Source organism: Tasmannia lanceolata, unplaced genomic scaffold (genome assembly GCF_043159265.1).
Source record: "Tasmannia lanceolata isolate RefF3 unplaced genomic scaffold, GAP_Taslan_0.1 ptg000015l, whole genome shotgun sequence".
Taxonomy (NCBI): domain Eukaryota; kingdom Viridiplantae; phylum Streptophyta; class Magnoliopsida; order Canellales; family Winteraceae; genus Tasmannia; species Tasmannia lanceolata.
Genome location: NW_027518692.1, coordinates 38,757,818 through 38,783,656, shown reverse-complemented (window position 1 = coordinate 38,783,656; position 25,839 = coordinate 38,757,818). Strand labels below are relative to the sequence as shown.

At 38.8% G+C, this 25,839-nt stretch overlaps 1 protein-coding gene across 4 annotated transcripts; it reads right to left on the bottom strand.

Annotated features, from left to right (window-relative positions):
- Window positions 1-386: 386 nt before the first annotated feature.
- Window positions 387-25,839, bottom strand: LOC143847145 (lipase class 3 family protein). Of its 4 annotated transcripts, none has more exons than XM_077355855.1 (14): window positions 25,177-25,837; window positions 23,219-23,357; window positions 21,029-21,248; window positions 20,830-20,930; window positions 14,531-14,652; window positions 14,355-14,446; window positions 13,539-13,644; window positions 11,898-12,052; window positions 8,850-8,998; window positions 4,569-4,699; window positions 2,992-3,089; window positions 1,998-2,266; window positions 1,223-1,832; window positions 387-919 (listed from the first exon to the last, which is right to left on the bottom strand). In XM_077355855.1, exons 1-14 carry the CDS (start codon window positions 25,453-25,455, stop codon window positions 829-831), a joined length of 2,562 nt encoding a protein of 853 aa, XP_077211970.1. In that variant the 5' UTR covers window positions 25,456-25,837; the 3' UTR covers window positions 387-828. The 4 variants fall into 4 exon arrangements, with proteins under 4 accessions (XP_077211970.1, XP_077211971.1, XP_077211969.1 ...); XM_077355856.1 differs by adding an exon at window positions 24,389-24,778 and having other exon boundaries at window positions 1,223-2,266; window positions 25,177-25,316; XM_077355854.1 differs by having other exon boundaries at window positions 1,223-2,266; window positions 8,850-8,995; window positions 25,177-25,839.

Genomic DNA, 25,839 nt, shown 5'->3' with positions numbered 1-25,839 from the left:
AACAATGGATTTCATTCATTATCAAACGTAAACAAGATTCAGTAATGGGAACCGACTTTGTAGCTCTCCTTTGACGTGGATAACAAAGGAAACTCAAAGCATATTTACGTGCGTAAGCAGGAGACCCAAGGAAGTATTCTTATAGGGCTTTTGGGAGGGTGGAGAAGTGCTCCACATCGCGCAAATTATCCACACGATTTCTCCTAAATATTCGCTCACGTCTTCTACTTTCAAGATTCACGTAGTTTGTTTTTATCAAACAGTTATGTTGTTTTATCACCAATTGATCCTAGCACTTGATTATTGCAAGCTCATTTTAAAGGCTGGGATTTTAATCCCAACAGCGATCACATACATGTGTCACACATGGGCCCTGGGGCTGATCATTAGGGCAAACTAATAACAGTGACTTAGGATACCATTTTCTTCTGATAAATGGCAATGTCAATTGGAATTTACAGTATGGTTTTCCAATTTCTCTTCATAGCTTATACATAAATATTAGCTTAGTTATTATGAATAAGCAATAGATACATTTTTCCAACTTTTTTTAGGAAAAATGTGATACAACAGGGATTATTTATCTTACAAGAACAGAAATGGAGGGATTATTTATCTCACATTAGGCCACTAATCTTGTCTTCGTCTCCTCCTCTTGTGCTGCGATGGTAAGTAGGGATCAAACCCTTGCACTGTCAGCTATCCCTACATTCTAATCTCGCGGCGCACAGCTCAAACTCAACTGTTGGTTGAAGCTTTCTGTGCACAAATGCAGGGCATTGGAGAAGTGGAAACCGCATAGTAGAAACCACTCTCCACAAGTAAAATTCAAACCATATGAGATTGGTCGAACAAATTAGTATTAGATGGACTTCGAGCCTTTCGTTCCTCCAGTGCTCTTTGCAATGCGTAGTTACATCTGTAAACAGTGAGGAATCATTTCATCATTTACAGGTAAATAGACTGATAAAGATCGAGTCCACAATTTTTCTTTTCCTGTTTGTCAACTGCAATATATTGACAGAAAGATTCAAGCCGGTTCCGAATTCTAGGACTAAAATTGCGTATTCCATATGAGTTATCGTTAAAATATGTAAAAAAATAATAATATTGCCATAAATAACAGTGTCAAACCTAACCCAGAATATAATTTTTGCCTTCAGAACATCGTATAGATGATGAAATAAATGGAAACAATGAATAAAAATGCATGGATTGTTACCTCCAAGGTAGATGATCGAGGAACATGTACGGCGAAACAATGATATCCTTGAAGCTTTCCCTATGTGATATATAGGCTTTATAACTAGGTTCTCTGTCATGAATATTCCAGCTTTTCCATAAAGGAAAAAGGCTTCTTTTCTGTTCTGGTATTATATGAACGATGAGGCCTGGCAAAAACATCTCTGGGGGATCTCTGTTTGACAGTTCAACTGATGATGGAACATCATCCAACTGAGATATAGTATCTCCACATGAAATAGTATCATTATGGTTAGGTTTATCAAAACTGTCTTCAAGAATATCAGAATAATTACTCGTCATATCCACGTGGTTAAACCCATCAAAACTATCGTTCAAAATTTCAGTGTCCATGTTGTCAATAAATGAGGTTTCTTCCTGAAATAGAACTTGGCCCGGTTCGCAAACCCCTGCAGGGAATGCAGAGCCCTTATGATCAGAAACAACCTTGTTGTCAAGAATATCAGAATAATTACTCGTCATATCCACGTGGTTAAACCCATCAAAACTATCGTTCAAAATTTCAGAGTCCATGTTGTCAATGAATGACGTTTCTTCCTGAAATAGAACTTGACCCGGCTCGCCAACCCCTGCAGGGAATGCAGAGCCCTTATGATCAGAAACAACCTTGGGTTCTAGGGTTATAGTCGATGAAGGCTTAAAATCCTCATCCTCCATTAGAGAGCAAGGGTGATTACGAACACTAGGCATATTCAGCATGCAAGAAACTACATGACAACAAAGAAAAACCCCACCTTTAATAGCATGCTTGTAGGGCTTCCGCCTATACATACGGAGACCATCATTGGCTGTCACAGTGCTGGGCTGAATAGGATTATTGGATATCCTTTCATCCCCTCCATTTTCATCGTACTTATTTACATGCAATATTCGTCGGGCTAGTTTGCATATCATAGCAGAGTTGGCAGACGAGTCCTGTGAAAGGGCTGTGACAGCAGCAGCACGAAGCCGGAGAATTGAGGTAACTGAAAGGCGTGATGAAAATTCGTCATTGTACACAATGCTGCAAATAGTTTCAAACTATGTCAGCTAATCTAAACAGCAAATGCAGGATGATTAGAAAATGAATGAAATTGTACCAAAATACCAGATATATCAATCATGAGCTATGTCACAAATATCTCCAATATTTTTAAAACATCGCAATTTTATCATAACGACAAAATCTCCAAATAATCCCAAGATTTTAAAAAATATAGCAATAATTTCATTTTTAATCATTTATCGCGATATTTTTTTACGAAATTTTTTATTTTATATTTTCTTAAAATATGTCTTTTTAAATAATTTTATTTTTATAGTTATTCCCGAAATAAAAAAATTTTAAAAATAATACATCCGGAGATTTGCCCTTGCCGAGAAATTCCCGAGAACGATATTTGCGACTTAGATCACGAGGAAAAGAGATAACTTGCTGGAAGGATCTCCCCACTAAAGCTATGGGTGCTACAAGATGTGATGCTTTGTGCATTCCAGTACTTGCTGTGTGAAGTGAGTATTTTGGGGGTTTAGACTTTAGAGGTAAGGCAGCATGTCCCCCTCTTGTAACTCTTTTAATTCATTAATAAAATTTAAGGTCTCACCCCGGATTCCTAGATAAATTTCAGGTTAGAGAGAGAGAGATAACCTAATGGAAAATAAATTCCATTTCTATGTGTAAAAGGAAATTACATTAATGAACCTGAAACCAAATACCCCTAAAATAAAAACAGTGCCATATATAATCACCTAGTCACAAATCCTGAACATGCTTCAGCTATGATTGAATCCACACACGGAAGGGTTCCATAGGAGTAAACATGTAAGTTTGGGTAATGCCGATATAACTGTAGCAAGAAAAGGCAATATAATTAGAAATAGTAAATTTCTTATATTTGAAAAACAACATAAGAAAAACAATCTGGTCTGGCACACAGTAATAAAATAATTTGGCAATTTCTAGCATAAAATCAAATGAGCTTATATGACAAACCTGAGATATAATAAACCGCATCATAAAGACTTTTCACATTTAAGTTGATTAAATTTCTGCAATGAATGTACAATGGCCAACAGTAGATTGTTTTGTATGAAAGTAATACTTCACAATCCGCAACTTAAAACTATTCAAATTTAAGTGATTATTTTTCATGACATTAAAAAAAAAAGTGATTACTTTACTGAAGCACAAGTCCATTTCCAGGTGCTCCCATGAGATACCTTAGAATATGTCAAGCAAGTTCGCAATGATCCACGGTAGGGCTTTACATGAATTGACCAACAACACTTAAGGGAAAGAAGATACCACGGCGTGTAACTGTGAGGTAGATAAGTTTTCCAACAAGACGTTGAAACGGGATTCTTTAAATAATTTTCCTTTCTCCTTGAGAATGAAGAAGAGGTCGGATTTAGGGAATCAAAGAGTGAAAGGGTAAATGGAAGGGAGATTGTTCTTTTGTTTTTAATGGGTCTTGGGAAGGAGGTGGCGCCCATGAAGGGGGTGGAAGATGGGTTTGGGGCTTTGGTGAGAAGGCAGGGTCCACGAAGAGGCAGAAGATGGGATGCGAGTTTCAAATTGGGGCGGTGGTATAGATATAGGGTGTGGAATGCTAGATCTAGGGTGTGGAAGGTGTAGATGTAGGGTTTGCAATAGTGTACCTAGGGTTTGGAAGGTTAGATCTAGAGTTTGGAAGGTACATATTGGGTAGGAAAGGCTATTCCTAGGGTTTGTAATAGTAGAACTGGGGTGTCAAGCAATCCGCAATACCTGATGAAAGTAATTTCAGATCATAGTCCTTATCTTAAGACTAGAAAGCCAAGGAAGAAGACAGAAGAAAATAATGAGTGATCCCCAAGGAGAAAATGCATGAGAAGCGGTCTTCAAGAAGGAGAAAACCTATGATTTGGCTGACACTTTGAATTTATCACTAACAAGACCCCCATGTCCACACCTGCCAACAGTCCTTTGGGCACTTGTAAATGTAGTGCTGAAGTGTCAGGCTACTTCATTGATGAGGGATGAAATGGCAATGGCATACACTCTATTATGTGCACTTGTAGATGGAAACGTATGATTCATACACACATACAAACATATAATTCTACATCATTCATACAAACATATAATTCATACTCTGGAATAAAGAGAAACAATGGAAGTCATCAGTTAAATGAAGCAAATAGAAGAAACTAGGGTACACAATTGTTAAGAGCTGAATTGGGACAATAATACCAATAGATTACCATTCAAAAAAATACCAATATATAAAAAAGGGTGTACCAGCTTGTGCATAGAGTAGTGTTAGTTGAAGTGAATAAACTCTTACCCTCAGTCCTAACAATGTGCCAACAGCACCTCCTAAAGAGTGCCCCACAATGCGAATATTGTACCCATGACATTCACATCCAACTCCCAGTAATGAAGAAAGGAATCCAGTTGTTCCAGATGGAAAATCATCTGGAAAGACATTCATTCCAACAATCACAAAAGAGCAAATATGAAAAAATGATGCAACTATTTAAGGACAAAATAACAATATATGAAAGAGACGTGTAGCGCCAAAAAAAAAATCCAAGCCTTATAACAGTCAAAGCATTTCACTATAAATTTGTAAATACAAGCTTACACAAGCATGTGGCATTTGGGTTATGTTTTTTAACAATATTAAAACATTGAACTAGTATTATCACATGCCAATTTCAAAGGGTTGTCAAAACGAACAAATAATCAGAGAACAAAACATCGCCTTGACAGGCAACTGTGTGGTCGTCGAATGGAAGCATCGTAACACAATCCAAAACCAACTTAAAAGGACACAGAATACACCTCAGGCTCCTACTACACAATTTTTTTAGGATTTGGCCACAGCATGGGTAACGTCAGCCCTTCTTGCAAGCGAAAAGATAAAGAAAGCTACCGGCGAAGAATCCAAGACAGCTGGGCTTGAGGTATTTTGTTTGTTCCCTCTCTCATATTAGAGGCTAGATAGGGTAAATCTTGATCCAAATCGTAGTTGAACGTTCTTGATGCCATGAAAAGGGGCACATCAAAAGAGACTGGAGGAAGCATCAGACAGATTTAGCAGAGAAGAAACAAAATACCTCAAATCAAGTATTACGGCGAAAAAATTTAACGAAGATGAATTGGATGTTTTATCAATGTCTATATGTAAGGATTAGTTCCGAAAAATATGGATCCTTGATTCGGGATGTTCCTATTAAATGTGTTTGAACAAAGACTGGTTTGATAATTACAAAGAATACAATGGAGGAAAGGCTCTTATGGGAAATGATGTGGCCCCTCAAGCTATTGGGATAGGTACAGTGAAAATAGATGCATGATGGAATTATGCGGACTTTATCTGAGGTGTGGCATGTTATAGAGTTAAAGAAGAATTTAATTTCTTGGCGCATTGGATTAGTGGTTGTCAGTACAGCACAGCAGGAGTTACGAAAATTGTCACGGGAGCACTAATCATAATGAAAGCGTAGAATTTTGGAAATTTGTACAAGCTATTAGGGAGCACCGTGACGGGTGGAACTGCATCAGTTGAGGCCAACGAAGATGATTCATCGTTATAGTATATGCTTCTGAGGCATATGAGTGAGCGAGGGTTGTTGGAACTTCATATACAAAAATTGCTCAAGGGACTTCGGGATTGCAAATTGGATTTTTGCAAATATTGTGAAGATGGGAAGCAGTGCGAAGGATAGCAATGCATAGCAGTTCACTCAAATATTTGGGGACCATCACCAGTGAGATCACAGTGCGGCATGGATTACCTTCATTAATGACTACTAGAGGAAGGTACGGGTGTATTTCATGAGAAGAAAGTCTGAAATCTTCTCCAAATTGAAGGATTGGTTGGCAGAAGTCGAGAACAAGACGGGAAAAAGACTGAAATGTCTACAGGTTAATATTGGCATGAAATACAGCGACACTAATTTCTTAGCCTTCTGCAAAAACTGGGGAATCAAGTGTCACTTCACTAATCCAGGTACCCCACAACAGAACGGTGCGTGTGAAAGAATGCAGAGGACCCTTCTTGAGAGATCCAGGTCTATGAGGCTCAATGCAAATTTATCAAAGACATTTTTAGACATATGAAGTAGAGATGGTATATCTCCATATGTAGTAATTGACTTCAAACTTCCATAAGAGGTATGAACTAGAAAGTTAATTGATTTCTCTACATTTCGTATCTTTGGATGTCCAACTTAAGTGCATATCCGGAGTGTTAGGATCTGGTTTGAAGTTCTGGACAAAAATAAGGATTATAGGACTGGTTTCGGGATTGTTGGTGTTCGAACGGTCTAAGAAGGTTGGCCAGCTGGGTTGACAGTTTGACTATTTAGGTAAGAGTAGGGTGGACGAGCGTGGAAACATGGGTTGTTGTAGGTATAGTGAGGGTTAGGATGAGGAAGTAAAGGATTAAAGGGGTATACAGGCTGTATTAGGTATGTAGGGGCGGGGGAAAGAGGTTTGCACAGGTTTCAGGACAGCAAACTTTGCAGGTTTCAGAATTACAGGTTGCAGGTGAGAGAAAAAAATTAAGAGAGAGAGAGAGAGAGCAGAGAGCACACTTACCCCTTAGGGTCTTCTCCTGAGCAAGGGTTCATCGAAGCTTGGGAGCAGATTCTTTAATCTTCTATTTCCTTCTTCAAAAGAGGCCAATGGCCTTACATTTATAGACAAGAAAACTCCTACTTCTAATCAAACTTGGACTCCTAATCCTATTATGACTAAACTAACAACTTAACACAAATTAAAACTCTTAATTGAGACTTAGTATTTTAGCAACATGCATTTACTATTTTTAGTAAATCCACACTTAGTATTTTTAATGAATCTGCACTTGGTATTTTTAGTAATTCCACACTTACTATTTTAGTAAATATGAAGTTACTTTATTTAGTAAGTTTGATAAGGACGCCCTAAAAATACTTTAATGCCCCCTTAATTTGATAACACCCCTTCTGTAAGGGACACTTAAAGTTAAAATATAAACTTGAGGATGGTCCCCATAAGTTAAAATATAAACCTTAGGATGGTCCCCGTCTTCAACAGCTTGAAACCTATGGGCAACTTTTCAATTAGATCCTTCTCTCCTTTCGAATACCAAGTATTGTACTCCACTAAATATGGGAGCTAGCATCCTTTCTTGAGGGCACGGTCAATTGGTTCAACATGAAATTCAATTAGCCCATGTGCCTTTCGTCAAAAATATCAAAGAGACATCCTTCAACATATTCATCAGTGTGCACGGTGGCCATATAAGGCATGCTTTCATTGTCAAGCTTATTTAATTATTTATTAATGCATATCACCGGAAAATTCATTTCGTGATGTGAAGTGGGGATTTAACAACTCGTACTTGGACAAGAACTCTTCGAAGATAAAATCATGGAATTGTAGAAAGTCATCAAAGGCATTAATTATCCTTCAAGTTTCAACATATTCCTCAGTGTGCATGGTCATATAAGGCATGGCTTTCATTGTCAAGCTTATTTAATTCCTTATTAATGCATACCACCGGAAAATTCATTTCTTGATGTGAAGTGGAGATTTAACAACTCGTACTTGGACAAGAACTCGTCGAAGATAAAATCACGGAATTGTAGAAAGCGATCAGAGGCATTATCCTTGAAGTTTCAACAAGACCATTATTACAATTTAACCTTTGTAGGAGTCACATTAGCCCAATTGCCAAAATTTTGAAGAGGGTATCGGGCAGCAAACTCTCATGGATGACTCAAACTGCCTTTGGCAATACCAAAGGAAACTCAAGTTAAGCAAGCTTAGTTGATACATTCACTAACAATAACAAATAGGATGAGGTTGTTATCAGCTATGTAGGACAAAAATGTAACTGAAGTTGTCATTTTAGTATTTCAGTACAAGGTTGTTATCAAGGTTTAAAATTTCTGTTTCGGTTTCGGACCTAGCCGAAACTGAAATTTTGGCAAAAATATCGAAATTCGGTAAAAAAACAAATTTCAATAATGTACCGAAATTTCAGTTGAAATTTTGGAAAAAAAAAAAATTACATTTCCCTGAAATTTTGGCCGAAATTTTGGACTCTGGCTGGAATTCCAGATTTTGGTGGTTTCAGTTTCGGTCCCAACCGAAATCCAAAATTTCGGCCGAAATTTAAAACCATGGCTGTTATCGGCAATGTAGGACCATAAGTTTTAATAATGCAACTGAAGTTGTAGTTTTAGTATTTCGGTATAGGATGATGTTACTGGAGTTATCCCACAATTATTTTGGCTCGGGTGATTAGCTCAATGTTTGATGGTGACTAAAGTGAAACTCCAACTCCATGGCTGCCCTTTCCAAATTTGGAGAACAAGTAATTCTTGTCCTTGTGCATCACACATACTTGTTGACAATTTTTTGGCTTTCTTGATGAAGCAAAAAGAAATAATTTCCTCTTGGTCTATATCAATTGCTAATATGCCTCTCTTATCTACAACGACACATGGAACTGATGTCTACCATAAGCTACTAGGTACAATATAAGAGCAAAATGTAGTTAAATGTTATGAGGCTTCAGTGGAAAGGATGCATTATACAATATACACGAGGTAAAGGATTATAATCATACCACTGGTTTCAAATCCATGGCCATTATTTGCTGATTGTCCATCAATTTGCATGAATAGCTCTCTCGCAGACTCAACTATTCCTGAATGCCCGTAGTGTGGAAAAGAAAAGAGAACACTTTGCTTCACCTCAGATGCTAAATGTTCACTACTGTAAGCACGAAATAGAGTTTAAATCAGTGATATGCAGAGGAAAGTGGTTAGTAGCAATCTAGATTTAAGGCTAAATGCAGATATGCAAGTTGGTTAGATTCTGCATAAAGAATCAGTCCCTTTATCCTATCCAAATAAAAAAAAATCAATGAAATGAGTGTGCAACCATATATCATTTAATCATAGACTTCATAAGTAAATTGCTGAATTGAGGAACCCAAAGGAATGACTATTACAACCGATACTTGTGAAACGACCAGTTACCCCAAAAGCTTAAGCTGTTGGAGAAGGTGTTATTTAATCTTTTATACTTTTAACACTCCCCCTCATGTGTGGCCCCCTCTTTCTTTGGGTTGGCCTACACGTGGCACATGTGGCCCCACTTTTGGGTTGACCATTGCATGTGGATTTTTTACATCAAGTGGGTTTGAACTCAGGACCATGTGAAAACAACCAGTCACTCCAAATGCTTAAGCTGTTGGAGAAGGCGTTATTTAATCTTTTTTACTGTAACAATACTTAAATTTCCTTGTCTATGACATGGCAAATGAAATCAGCAAAACAGTCTCACAGGACAATGTCCCAATCAAGGATGAACAATACACAAAAATACAAAACAGTGCATAACATAGAACCTCAGTCCGTATGGAGGCATAGTAGCCGACATTCCCACAAAGAGAGGAAGCAACAGTCCACTTTAGCGTGTAGAACAGTGTCACATCACAGTCCGCTATTAAAAATTAATAATGTTATTTTTAATGCATCCACGTTGAACTTATCATTCAAAAAAAAATACATCTGCCATGAAATAGAACTAGAGAAAGGATATGAACATGTTAGGCCTCAAGGAACATGAACAACCCCGTGGAAGGGCCAAGGGAAAGGGTTTGGCTATTTAGAAGAGGGGGCGGAGTGCAGTGCTTTAGGGTGCATTGAGTGCTTAATGATAAAAAAAATGGAATGGGATGAAAAATAGGGTTTGGGATGATATAGTGGTGGGTTGTAGAATTTCGAATGGTGAGAGGAAAAAAAAGGCGTTTGAATGCTGAAGAAAGGGAAAGTTAGGGTTTCGAGAGGGTTGGGAGTGAGATTTCGAATGAGATTCAAATGAGTGACGTTATGGTCTTGAGGTTGCGAGAGATGTGGAGATGGGTTTAGGGTTTTCAATGCTTGAGAATTGGGGTTTAAGGTTTATGAGAGGTTGAAATATGGTGTAAGGTTTATGAGAGGTTGACAGCATTCGGACAACCTTGCAAGAAATGAGGATGATATCTTCTTAGAAACATTATTTGGGGGAGAATAATGCATACCTAATGACGATATCAACCTAAAGCCTATGTCACATAAGTATCCATTGTTGAATTCATTGTTATAGAAGATGATCCTTCCAAGGTGTGATGTCCATAGACAAGGTCAGTTGTAGATGTAACTGATGAGAACTACGAGGCTTGCAAGGCGCTATATTGATCTTAGTAAATATCGGAAATGAGAACATTGCGTTGTGCAAATGTCTGATATTCTGGCATTATTCAGTAGCTTGATGGACTAATGTGCGCGACACACAAGCGGGTGGGAAAATGTAGTGGCATTGATATATAAGCCACGTATTAGGGTAATGGGTGAGAGATTTTCTTTATGATTTCGTGGCAGAGAAGAATGAGAGTTATTTTTTTCTTTATTTTTTTAATGGTTGAGAAGAATGAGAGTTCTGTAACCCTAAACCGAAATAATGAAACTCTTCTCCCGTGAACATAGGCACACTGCCGAACCACGTAAATCTTGTGTTCGTGTTTTCGTGTGATTGTATTTCTCTCATCTTATCTTGACGTTTTGCTGCACTTCATGTGTGATCCTATTTGAGAAGGTATTTCTCGATTTTCTACACATTACTTCCTTCACCATTGCAGGGGTCTTACAATTATCTGGGAGGATGCTTGAGGGAATAATTTTCATGGCGGGAGGATTTTATCCCCTGTATTACCGAAATAACAGAAAAGAGATCCCACAATGGCTTGATATCCACTAGTTTTCAAAGGTATAGTCACCGTTCCAAAGGATATGCAGGTGCCTCTAAAGTTACGTTTTTGCAAGGAAACCTTGTGGCAATATCATGACCCGAGTAATATAAGAAACCTGAATGTTTTAGGACTATCAGAAAGTGGACCCAATAAAATTTCTCTTTTAGGCCCATTTTGTCAAACTGATACCATGGGTCATACATCCTGCGTTGACATAAAGATCCATTTCTACTTGGGAGGTCGGGTAGCCTCAAAACCACTTCAACTCACTCACCCAAATCTACGCAAGATGGGTTTCAATTCAAAAGGGTAACATGATATATTGCATTACTTTCATGGATGATTATAGAAACAAAAAATCTGGGTTTCTTTTCTAAAAGAAAAATCTGGTGTCACGTGTCATTCAATAATTTCAGTTATAACAAAATCATAGTGGCTATTACTGAAGCCTTTGAAAATAGATGAGGAGATGAATATACCTCAAATGACTCGGAGGTATTATCTGAATAAACATGCAAAAGCATATAATGGAAAGAATTAATCAATGCATAATGTGGAATAAAAACGTCAAAGCATATTATGCAAACACAATTTCAATCTACCAAAAGCATCACAATAAGGAGTGCAATTCAAGTTATCTAAAGAATGACCAGCAACCATTTATCTGATGTTCCTTTTTATTTTTATTTTTTTGACCGACAACATTATCTGAATAAATATTGCACGCAATGGGTAAATATAGAACACCAATCATTTTTATTCCTTAATATTATCAACAACAACAAAAAGAAAATTGACATACGAACACAAGAGATTAACAAATTTGTGCATTCAGAGAGAGTGAGAGAGGGGCGGGAGGTGAAAGAGGGAGACACTTACTTTATCAGTCCATCTAAGTCTCCCATTGAAAGGGGGCATTCCCTACATAATCCATCAGTAATAAGATCTTCAGGAGTCTCGGTTCCACGTACAGCAATTACTACAGATCTTAGATGATGTAGAACCACAATAAAGTATGCAGCTTCACGCTTTGTCTGTCAACGAGAAAAACAAATAAACAACTGTATGTCAAATGAAATTTCAAGGAATTTAGAGTTCAAATTGCATGTTTATATAAATGTCTCAAAACTCCATTTCAAAGTGCAAATCATTTGAATCAATGAAAAGCTCACACTTTTGGAGTTTGGAATCGATACTTGGAACACAACCGAGGTGATTCTATTCATATGAAACATTTTTTATTTTATTTTTTTTGGAATTTGCCTGCAAAAATATCTTCCAATAAGATCTACATGTTCTTAATTAGTGGTCGAACCACAGTCACTAACGGGTCTGGGAATTTTAAAAGGAAGCTAAAGGTAGAGGTTTTAGTTTTACATGGCTCGACTCCAAAAGGGTTGTGAAAATGATAGAATAATTTATACCTGTGAAATATAGGAGGGTTTCAGGACAAGAAAATAGGGTTTTAAGGTCATAAGGTGTTAAATACCCATATGTAAGGGCGGCAGTATGCTTAGAAGTGGAACGCATGCTTTGACATTCTACGAGATGGTTTGGATCAAGTGAGGCACTAGCTTCTTTTATTTTAATTTTTTGAACCAGTGATTCATTGAAAAACAAAGAGGGGTGAGAAGGCCAAACAACAAAAAGAGAAAAAAGGAATGAGAGGAAAAACAAAATTTCAATTCTTGCATTTTGCACCAACAACTACTCTCCCCTAAGAACCCCCGAAGTGTGGCACTAATCATTGTCCAATCTTTTTCATGCAGTCATAAGATGCACCCAAAAAGATATTTTGTTATAGTTGCTTTGCACCAAAGCATTTCCCAGTTCAAAGAGAACAAGGGTTTCACAATGGAAGAGAAAAGAAAAAAGAAGACTGAAGATAATCAGCTTTAAGGTTAGAAAATCCTTGCTAGCAGGTCTTAAACTTATTAAGATACAATTGTCATCACATCACATTAAGGCCCTGTTCGTTTTAGATTATGCAACCGATGGTGAGCCCAAAACCTATTATTGGGCTCAAAATCACGTTTAATTTTGAGTCCAATAATAGGTTTTTGACTGACAATTGGTCATCATAATCTTAAACAAACAGGGCCTAACTATCAAGATAATCAGCTCCAGGAAGGTCAGAACCCTTTGTAGCAAGAATCATCCACCCGAACTAGTTAAAGACTTCAAGATCGATCTCATGAAGAATATATATATATATATATATATATATATATATATATATATATATATATATATATATATATATAGTTAGGCGTTCTAATTCATTTATTACTAATTAAATCCTGCATTCCCAAATGTTACCAATAAAAAGTTATAATACTAAAAATGCAAAAGATATTTGCACCCCCTTGTTTTGGTAACAACATTCCTCACTTAATAAAAGGGGTGAGAATAATCCTACAGGGGGTGCGAATATATCATCGCCCCTTTATTAAACACTTTAAGCAGCAGTATTAAAAAAAAGGGAAGATTTCCTTACTCAAAGTTAGAATTAAACATTACCTGACTAACACGTCCTTTCCGAAGAGCTTCTGGGTGCAGATTAACATATTTCAGAAAGGCCGCCGCATGGCCACGCCACCAATTATCACCTTCAAGTACAGGCCGCCTAAAAAAGAAGACCACCCAAGAATATCAAGTGTGGCAAATGAAACATGACAAATTTCACCCATGGTATCACATAACATGCCTGATCAACGTAATATCAACAAAAATACACTAAACTTATATGAACAATTCAAAAGTAGTAACGCTATGTGGAAAATGGAAACAAGGTTTAATGTTCGAACAATAAAATAAGATTTCACTTTAACATAATTATTAGGCGTGCAACTCGGGTTGGGTTCGACCCAAACCTGTCAGGTTCAACCCAAACACAGGTTGGGTTGTGTTTGAGTCGGGTCGGTTTTGGGTTCAGGTTGAGGAAGTTGAACCCGAGTCGGGTTGGGTTAGGTTTCGGGTTGACCCGACGCGCATCAAAACCCAACATTTAAAAAAAATTATCATTTATCTGTTTTGTTTTTTTGGAACATTTAAAGCTAAAGGGGAAAGATATCATCGTAACCAGGTCAACCCAACCCCGAATAGGGAAAGCGGGTCTGGTTCGGGTTGGGTTCGGGTTGAGCTATTAATTTTTCGGGTTTGGTCGGGTTAGCCTCCATCGGGTTGAGAGTCAGGTCGGGTTCTGGTTGACGGTTTAGAGTTTCGGGTTGGGTTCAACCACTCGAGTTGCATCCCTAATAATTTTGTCTCATGGTCTTCTCTTCCAGATATACATACGACTACTAAGAAAAAGTATGATCCAGGGTGAATGACAACCTCTTACGAGTCCAGGGGGTCAAAACCCCTTGTCTGTAGAGCCATGCACAAGGAAATAGGACAGGATTTCTTCCAAAATCAAGCAATGGTCCCTGCATCAAGAACCTGTTCACGTAAGAAATGATCATGCTAACATGAAGTAGAATAGCTACATTGAGAATGTTTTGTAACCAAACTGTGTAGGCAGCTTCCGCAAATTGATGAAAGGTAGCAGCCTCTCGAATCTGTGTTTCGGGTGCCTCCATTAGCTCTTCATAAGATTTTTGGGATTGCTTATGCCTCTGTAATAGTGCAAGTCCTGAAAATTTCTTTCGTATATCAAATTCTTAGTGATGTGTGTGAGATGTAAATGGAATAAAGAAAAACTAAGATATAATGTACTGGCAGTGTTTATGACAAGCAAGAGAACCAGGTTATACAAATCCTTGTGGCATGGATCACATGATTGTGGCCAAGGTTAAAGCAATTTGGTTTGGCTTGAAATGTTTGATGAACCTTGGATGCTCCGTGGTATGGATTGGCGGCGACTCTCTTATTGCTATCAATTGGTTTAAGAACTGTTCTAGGCCTCCATGGTGGTAAATTGATTTGTTTAGAGAGAGAATGGATATCATAAAGGTCTTTGTTGCAGTGTTTCAAAACGTGGATGCGGGGAAAGAGGCCGAAGAAAATCCTAGTCGACTCGGCACGACACAGTCGAGTACTCGGTTGATGCGGCAAAGTACTCAGTTGATGCGGTCATAATTCGGGAGAGTGAAAGGAGTTTTTATTGACTCTATAGGGCAAAACGTGAAACACAGCGGCAAAACGCGAAACATGGCCAAGGTAAAAGGGAGTCAATTCAGGGGAGTCGACAATAGTGCGGCGGAGTTTTATAACAATGCCTTCTTGAGTATAACTTGTCATACATCAAACAAAACATGATCTATGATTTTGGACAAGGACAACTCTAGCGCCCGGCGGGGGGGGGGGGGAGGGATTGTTTCCTCACTAGAAAGTAGAAACAGTGCAAGATGATGTTCGGATTATACAAAAATTACAGATTTGATATAATGGGTAATAAGAATTTCTAGAGCATAGAAAATAATCCCGAAAGCATGTGCAACGCACACCTATAGCAGATCTAAGAAATTACGCAAGGATAATTCCAAGAAAATATATTACAGTGCCCGAATAATAGAGAAGGGAGTAAATAGTTCTTACTAGAAGTATCAAAATCTACCACATAAAGGTTCCAATCCCTTGGACATAGAAGCTTTAAGAAAGGACTAAGTTCTTCTCCAAATAGATAAAAGCCCAAACTTGTAAAATTCAAACCCTCCTTTTCCCCTTTCAATACCCTTGCTTAAAGAATAACTAGTGATGATATGGGGGTCGACAATAACAGATATTATATGCTTATCCAAGCATATGCGACATATTATTTTCAGATGACCATGCTGATTATGATAATTTTGAACAGTTTTTAGCATTTATATGGTTGGACTTAAGATCAATAATACTATAGAACGAGATGGGTTTTTCCCTTTCGCTTTGGACCGCCTAGTATAAGTGTCATGAAACCTTAAGGGATAGTTTTTCATCCTATTCTAGCTCTCCTTTGACTGAACATTGACCTAGAAACTCCTCCAGATTGTTTTACATCATTTAATATTCACCATCCAAATTCTTTGACCTCGACTCATTTTCTAGTGAAGAATGAATCTGAAACGAGTTACGCAGTGAATCATTCACATCTGCATTTTGGAACATTGTGTGAAACATTTAGGTATCTAATGATTTGTGAGTTTTCTTACAAATATTTATTGTACACTGTATGATTTATCTGGTTAAAATAATTGTTTCTATAATTCTATTTTAAGTAGTAACTAAAAACTTGACAGACAAGCAAAACAAACGACATATCAATATGCTCGACAGCATAGTCCAAATGTAATGATTAGACTTAAAAAAAGGCACATTGTTTTATGTTGAAGAAAATATAAAAAAAAATCATTAGAAATAGAAGTAAACACATATACGTCGTTGAAACATTGGTGTCACTCTATTTCTAACACCATGAGAATCTATATTATTCGATTCATGTGTCTTACCAATAAGAATGATACAAATAGCCGCTTTGGCCAATGGGTATCAATTGAGGCTTCCACCAGTATGGTGACAAATGTCGATATTTAAACTGTTACAAGAGAGAATGAGAGAAGATAATAATGAGTGGGAGGGATCTCCCCCTCACTTATGTATTTATACTAAAGGAATAAAAGTACAAAGACAACAATGCCTTTAGGCACTCTATATATTCTAACACTCCTCCTCAAGCTGGAATTATATATCATACATTCCTAGCTTGTACAAATGTCTCAATTTGGCCTTGCTTAAGGACTTTAACATATCAGCCAGCTGATCTATGGAACGAGTAAACACAGTACATATTTCTCCCTTCTGGATTCTCTCGTGAATAAAATGACACTCCACCTCAATGTGTTTCGTGCGCTCATGGAAGACTGGATTGGTAGCAATATGTATTGCAGCCTTGTTATAACAATACAACTGCGAGGGCAAAGAAGGAACAATACCAATCTCAGACAAAAGTGAACGCAACCAAATAAATTATGTACTTGTGTGTGTCATTGCTCTGTATTCGACTTCAGCACTGGACTTGGCTATGACATCTTGCTTCTTACTTCTCCATGACACCAGGTTACCTCCTACAAAGGTACAATACCCAGCGGTTGATCTCCTATCTGCTGCTCGAGATCCAGCCCAGAAAAAGCCGCATCAGAGCCTTCAATTCTCATATGACCATGCCTTTTAAACAACAGACCCATGCCTTTTAAACAACAGACCCCTTCCTAGAGCACCTTTCAGGTACTTGAGAATCTGGACTACTGCAGCCCAGTGAGAAGTATGTGGAGAGCTCATGTACTGACTAACTACCTCTACAGCGTATGATATGTCTGGGCGAGTAACTGTAAGATATATGAGCTTACCAACTAGTCTCCTATATTTGCCAGGGTTTTCCAACAAGTTCCCCTCTTCTGGAACAAGCTTCACCTTAAGAACCATGGGTACAGAAGCTGGCTTCACTCCAAGATTTTGGTGTCATCTAATAAATCCAAAACGTACTTCCTTTGTGATAGAGAGAGGCCTCGAGAAGAATATGATACCTCTATCCCAAGAAAGTACCTGAGACGACCAAATCCTTGGTAGAAAATTCTTTCCGCAAGGTCTTCAATTTCTGTATGCCCTCTGAATTATTGCCCATGATGATAATGTCATCAACATATACTATCAACAATATGCAACCACCTGAAGATTGATGACTGAAAACCGAATGATTTACGACGCATTGTTTCATGCCAAAGCACATGACAACCTCGATGAACCTCCCAAACCATGCGTGCGGAGATTGCTTTAGACCATAGAGAGATTTCCACAGGCGACAAACAGAGGAGGACATCACCCTGAGCAACATATTTTGAAGGTTGCTCCATATACACCTCCTCAGTGAGGTCGCCATGAAGAAAGGCACTCTTCACATCTAACTGATGAAGGGCCCATCCATGGTTAACTGCCAAAGAAAGGAGCATGCGAATTGAAGGTATCTTCGCAACATGAGAGAATGTCTCGGTGTACTCAACACTGAAAGTTTGAGTACCCTTTAGCAACGAGGCACGCTTTCAAGTGCTCAACGGTACCATCTAACAAATATTTAATGGAGAACACCCATCTACAGCCAATCGGTCGAGCACCGGAAGATAGAGGAACCAAATCCCAAGTCTGACTCGGGTGAAGGGCATAGCTCTATGTCCATGGCAGCACGCCATCCAGGGTGAGCAAGAGCCTCAACCTGGTAAAGAGATAGAAGATAAGGAAGACACAAAATTTTTAAAGGTAGGGGTTAGATTATCATAGGAAACAAAGTTAGAGATAAGATGCACAGTAGAATGAGAACGAGTGTGCGAAGCAATAGGAGAATAAAAAAGCACAACAGAGGAAGCTAGAGAGGATACCTGAGAGGTAGAGGCCGGGATCTCTGGCTGAGAAGAAGACGGCTTGGGAGGAGGTGGTGTGGGGTCATTGTTGCGCCGACGACGTTGATGTTGCTTCGTCGTAGCTGGAGGAACAGGTGGTGCCGAAGATGGAATAGAAGGAGGATCCGAGGTCGGTGTAGCCACAGGCACAGATGCTGGTGTGGGGGTACCACAACTGAGTCAAGAAGAACTGGAAGAGGAACGGAAACCACCGGTTCAAGAACCGAGGTACGAGTCTCAGGTGTAAGAATGGCTCGGACTCAAAAAACGTAACTTCGGCAGACACAAACCAATGACGGAGACAAGGACTGTAGCAACCATGTCCCTTTTAAGTACGAGAGTGAACCAGGAAGACACAACGCTCAGAGCGAGGGTCAAGCTTATCACGACCAGGACCTAGATGGTGAACAAAGCAAACACAGCCAAATACGAGAGGGGTGAGAGGAAAAGAATCCTGCTGAGGATGGAAAACCATAAAGGTTGAGTCACCACGAAGAACGGACGAGGGGAGATGAATAGCCAGGAAGCAGAGCGTAAGAATGGCATCACTCAAATAGGGTTTAGGCACCCACATTTGAAAAAGTAGAGTGCGGGCCACTTCAAGTAAGTAATGTAGTTTCCTAACAGCAACACCATTTTGTTGAGAGGTGTAGGTACAGGAGGACTGATGAAGAATACCATGAGTCGAAAGATAATCCTGAAAACCATGCGATCCAGAAAAATATTCTCGAGCATTATCCGTGCGTAGACATTTGAGATTGCTATTATAATGATTCTTAATTTCAGTATGAAAAAAATGAAAAGCAGAGAAGACCTCAGAACGATCTTTAAGTAAAAACAACCATGTCATACGCGAATAGGCATAAAAAAAAAAACAATGAAGTACTTAAAACCAGAAGAAGACGTGACCCTAGAGGGTCCCCATACATCTAGATGAACTAACTGAAAAGGACTAGAGACTCTACTAACGACTCGGGATAGAAAAGACAAGCAATGGTATTTCCCGAGTTCACATGACTCGCACTGAAAAGAAGAAATAGAGCAAGGAATAATATGCGTCTCCTGAAGCCACTGAAGTGACGAGTGGCCAAGACGTCAATGCCACTGATAAGCGTCCACGGAATTATGTAAGGCAGCGGTAGGCGGTTGACAGTCGAGACGATAGAGCCCATCCACTTCACAGCCCGCGGTAGGCGGTTGACAGTCGAGACGATAGAGCCCATCCACTTCGCAGCCCGATCCAATCATCCTCCCAGTCGAGGTACTGAAAGCAGATATTGATGGTCTATATCATGCAATTCAAAGAGAGACGGGGAGCGGCGGTCGCCCAGTCGAGAGATCCTGAAAAAGACTGTAAGAAGGATAAAATGAGACAGAGCAATTGAGGCTTTTCGTAGGCTGACTAACAGAAAGCAAACGAAAGGGAGACTTAGGAACACATAAAACTAAAGATAATGGAAGACTAGGATGGGGACAAATAGTATCAACACCGGTGATGGGAGAAGTGGACCCAGCAGCAAGGGTAATGGACTAAGAATCAGAGTGAAAAGATCTAAAAGAGGTAAGCTGAGAAGAGTTACCAGTCATGTGGTTTGAGGCTCCCGAATTAATAATCCAAGACCCAGAGCTAGAGAGGAGTGTAGTGGGCGAACTACCTGACTGGGCAAAGCCCGCAATAGGATGTCGGGCACTCATTGGCTCCCAATTGGAGCGTTACTGTTCCTAAATATAAATTATCATGATTAGCTAGGCACCGGAATTCTCTTTCAACTCATAGGTGGACGGCTCCTGTTTAGTAAGGTGTGACGGCAAAACCATCCTTGACCGAGGGTTTGCATTTGTGCATTCCATTGGTGCAAATTGCAGCATTTGCTTCATGTTGGAGCTCCATTCTCCATTCCTATGGTGACAATCCATCTTCTCGATCTCTCCTTAGCATTATGACAGAAATCCGCCTTCCTCCCATAGTTGAGATGAGTTAATGGAAATACCACATACAGAACAAATGAAGAAAATATTTTTTCCTTATGAAAAATACCCTTGCATAGGGCGAGCAAGCCTTGGCGCAATGGTAAGGCATGGAAACAGCCTCTCTGCAAAGCAGGGGTAAGGCTGCATACATCTATCCCCTCCCCAGACCCTGCAATGTCGGGAGCGTGCACTGGCCGCCCTTATGAAAAATACCCTATTAGTAGAATAATAGTTTGCATTCAGCAACCACTAAGGCCCAGCAATCTGTCCAGATATGCTAAAATCAAAGTCGCAAGTAAATATTAGTAAGGGGTACCCTTATTGCAAAATAGAAATTACACAAGGAATGGTCACAAAGTATGGTATAACATAAAATGTACACAGAAAATGCAACACATTTTACATTTGAAGCAAACTTATGAATGACGTTAGTCAGCAATAGAAATTTCTGTTCCATTAAAGAGATTAACCTGCCATGAATTCTAAATGTCCAGTGCCCGATGCACGATATGCAACTAAATCACCCAATAGTGTTGCCACAGAGTAAACTTCATCTTCCTCCAAGACACTCCTAGATTAAAGAAAAGTAAAATAAAGTAAAACGGAGCACATCAAAAGGAAAACAGTAAGAAAATGCATGGTTGAATCAAATGCGGAGAGAAAACCTACATGTACTTCCCACGTCCGAGGCAGCATAAAGCCTCGCGAATGCCATAATCAAATATTTCGTGATAATGAGCTTTCCATGCATTGTCTTGTGTTGCATAAAAAGACCTCCATCTCAAAACATCAGACCCCGTAAGACATTGTATTATAACTAGAAGCCACACCAGGATCAGAAAAGCAACCAACAAAATTTGCTTCCACTGTTCATCACTTGCTTCCTGTGCTGAATTATTGGACATGATGATATAAATTAAGTTTCAATAATCAAAATTACAAAATCTCTATTTCAATCAAGTAGAAAAAAACAGAATGAAGGACAAGAAAACAAAAATATAAGTTCATAAACACGATCCACAAGGTCAGGAAGCCACCAATGACGAAGAGAAGCAAACATATTGTGGGCGAAATTCATTTTTTGAATTTTTTTAACAAATCTTTCAAGGAAAATTGGAAATTTCAGTAATTACGGCCGAAATTTCGGTAATTTAAAAAACAAAAAATTTAATTTTTTTTTTCATGATTTCGGCCGAAACCGAAATTTAAATCCTTGCTTAATCCCTAATGCTAGAAATGAAAAAACTATTAAAGAGTGCGGGGCTACAAGTTTAGTTGGCTAAGTCTACAAGATAATCTCCAGGTCTTATTTCTGATAATCAAGAAACACGTGCCATGACTTGTGGCCACTATGGTGTCTTTTTAGCTTCCATACAAATTTTGGATGGTAATGCCTACCGAATGAAGTATGGGCTAGGTAAGAAGAGAGGGATTCAAAGAGGCAATTCTGAAATTAGATTTGCAGAAGGCTTATTATCAGCTTGAAAGGCTACTCGCATTGTGTTTTTCCCTGAAATTTGATTTCAGGCTAATATGGAGGAAGTGGTGAGTTGGTACTTCTCTGCTTTCCAGTTTTCAGTCCTTAATAATGGGGGTCATGTTCATTTCAAAAAATAATAATAATAATAATAATTGGGGCCATGCAATTAGTTCTCTTCATTCAGAAACGTATTGGTATATAAATCAATAGATCAATTTGAGCAAGTCCCTGTTAAGGGGCAAAGCTATGGGTGAAGATTTGGAAGCCATTCTCACCTCCCCCCAGGGATGCAATACTGTTGCTACTCCTATTGGGGCTGTCTGGTATACAGATAATAAGCCGAGGATAATTTTATCCCCAGATAATACAACTATCCTGCTTTTGGTGCCACCTGAAACTGTGGATAAGGTAAAATTGGAATTAAATTATTTCTAAAAACCGTGGATAATGAAATCTCATCTCAAATAATGAAATCTCAGGTTTGAGATGGGATTTCATTATCCATGGTTTTCAAAGATATAAATTCACTTCTCCCATGACCTTCTTTTCTCTCCTCTCTTGCAACCTCCTCTACTTGGAGCTTGCCGTCACAGACCATCCCCAACATGGGATAAGCTTATCTTCATCTGCTTAGGTAAGACAGCCAACAGATAAGTGATCCACGCAGATAATAAAATTCCAGGAGAAGCTTATCCATGAATTGTTATGCATACAAAACAGCCTCATTAGGTATCTGGTCCTTCCCATCAAGGGAAAGTCCAGATTGGATAGTGGGAAATACAGATTCCTATCTTTTTCGGGATAACAAAGCCAACGGATAAGCGATCCAAGCAGATTCTAAAATTCCAGGAGAAGCTTATCCATGAATTGTTTATGCATACAAAACAGCCTCATTAGATATCCAGTCCTTCCCATCAAGTAAAAATCCAGATTGGAGAATGGAGAAGAGAGATTCCAACATTTTTCGGGCCACATCATTATGATAAAGGTAACCTTGGCCTAATATTCCGTGGTTGGGAGGAGGGGGTGCAACTGCTTTCCTTTTCGGGTTGGCCGACCCTTCAGGCTTCTACGCCTCTTAAAGATTTTTTTTCATAAATCAATAAAAATCCCTTCTACTAAACTGCACGAGTGAACGAGAGTCAAAGAGATAGAGAAACCAATGGTTTCTGTTTGGATATACTAACTAAGCATAGCCTATCAAAATAAAATCTAGCTAAGCATAGCTTATTCCATCTGTTCAGACGAAAAGGGAGAGAAATAGGCCATATTAAGAGAAACCAATGTTTGTGATAATGTTCAGACTTAAAAAGTATTTTAGAATTGGCATGTATATTTAAGAGGTATAAATATTTTTCATAGAATAAATTTTCACATACCTAGAAAGCAACCATTTGATCTGTCGTCATAAGATATATATTTTATTGTGATGATCATCAAATAAGCTGCTCCCACAAATTGCAACATGGTGATCACCATTCCAAATCGGGTCCACCATAACCACCGTTTATACCTCATCTGCTTTTCAGGCAGGGAAGATGCTTAAGGAAAATGAGGTAAACAAGCAAGATTATAAATTAAGAGAAAAAAATTGATGCATGTGGTGACCGGATTAAAAACTTGATAATTACTTCAAAATGAATTCCATAGAGTGGGTTTTAAACAGATATCATACATGTCAGTGGTTAACGATTTTATTTTTTATTTTTTTGAATGATGAAAATGTCGTTAAAGATAAAGTTAAAATACAAGGAAACAAAATCTTTTAGATAAATAAGTTTCTTAATATTCCTATTAAGCTTGCTTTTCGGCTCCACGTTGTCAATGATATGGCTGCAACAGACTCCCCGGGTTGGAGAAAATCTGTCCTCGGATATGAATCTTTCAAAGAGCGCACATTTTTAGTAATTTTCATCGGCATCATTTTCCCATGATTCATAAAAACTCGTCCTCGAGTTTTTAAGTAACGAAGAATGGTCATCAACTTAGTTTGTTGCCCTATCAGAATCTCCTCTACAAAGCTAAAGAATGGATATGTGCTCAGCATATCTGTAATTGGTGTAATCGTGCAGTAGGTCCTCTAGGAAAACATTAGAGACATCCTCAACCAAGGGCCTCACCGACTCTGGAATTTCTTCAACTACTACTTCCATCTTACTCACTAGCTCTCATACAATACTTGAACTTTCAGCCAATGTTTAAAAACGCGGATGTGATGTAGAATGCGGCCAAGAGAAATACTTGTAGGCTCGGAGCGGACGCGGCCAAGAACACAGTTAACATGGTCATAACTCGGGAGGGTCAAAGGAGTTTTTATTGACTTTGTAGGGCAAAACGCGGAATGCGGATGTGGTGCAACGCAGAACACGGCCAAGGTAAAAGGGAGTCGGCTCGGGTGAATTCTAAGTCTAGTCAACGACTTTTTAAACACTACTTTCAGCAACTATTAAATATTCGTCGTCCGAATATTCATTGTATATTGGTGGTGATGCCCAATCTATGATTTTTTGCTCCAAGTAACAATAGAATGGTTTCAAGTCTAGTGTTACCTTTTCAACCTCGAGACATGATTTCCAACAATTAGAATCTCCTCAGGTAGCCTCCCTCAGCTCTTGCTAGTCGTCATTGGCTCACGGTGTCCTGCCATCCCCCGCTACGGAAGAAGCCCCAATCGATCTCAATTTCTCCGTGCTGCATACTTGATGCTGTGATCTCTCCCAGGGATTCTTCCAGCACCTCGTGAACCACTACTCAGGCCATTTCCTTTGTTCTTGGTGCCGATGACGAATGTCTCCATCACAGAATTCATGCGCTGATACCAGATGATGTAGCCCACCTACGCGCATGTGGGCATTTTACCAAGGTTGAATGACAATCACGCCTACTAATCCAAATTGAAGAAGAAGAAGAAAAGGAAAACGTCCATGTTTCTCCCTTCTCTGCATCATTTCATAAAATCAATAAAAGTCTCCCTCTCAAAACATCTTTTTTAATAAGAATTCGCATATTAGCAACATTCTTAAACTAATCCACTAACATATAGCAAGATACTTACTTTGGACTCCTAACAAAAGTAACATATAGCAAAATACTTACTTTATACTCCTAATAAAAATAAAGTTCCTATAAGAGTTTCTAAAATCTCTTACTACTATATAATGCATCTAGTTAAAGATAAAGTCAAAAATACTAGGAAACAAAACATTTTAGATAAATGGGTTTCCTAATATTCCTATTAAGCTTGCTTTTAGGCTCCATGTTACCAAATATATGAATGCATCTAGTATCATTTTAGAAGCTATAAAACAACACAATAACAACAACAACAACAACTTACCCGCCGTTGATGGCGGATAACAGCATTAACCACAGAGCTCTCCGCCTGCTGGCTGACGATAGTCGACGCCGTTGCCTCCTGCGCAATTCCCGTTCCGATCATCGACATGATCCTAAAAAAAGCCACAACAGTAACCACACCAACAGGCAGTATTTTCCCCCTGCTACAACCTGGATAAACCGAAATCATCAAAAACCCACCAAGAAAAATCAGACCCACATTCGAAACCGCCAAAAAAATCGTAACCCATCTCAGGCTTTTCAGCTTTGAGACCACCATCAGAACAAATTCCCACGGAAAATGCCCTTTGATATGAAATCAACTCCTTTTTGGTGGTCTTGTTTGAAAAGTAAAGAGAGAGGGAGGGAAAGTGTGGCTTTGAATGCATTATTTGTTAGGCATTTTGAGGGAATTCGGCCATGCTTTTGATTTTTCAGAGATTCTGGAATCGAACCCAAGAGACGTGTTGGTCGAGATAACCTATAGATGGGAATTTTTTAGGAAAGTGGGTGGAGAAATTGCATGGTTTGGAATTTTTTGTTGGCCTAGAAATTCAGCTTCCACGCTGGAGAACAAGGAGTCAGAGAAGAGGGGGCGAATGGAGTGAGAGAGTCAGGTGGACTGGATAGTGTCATGGGCTTTCAAGGCCCAGCTCACGCTGAA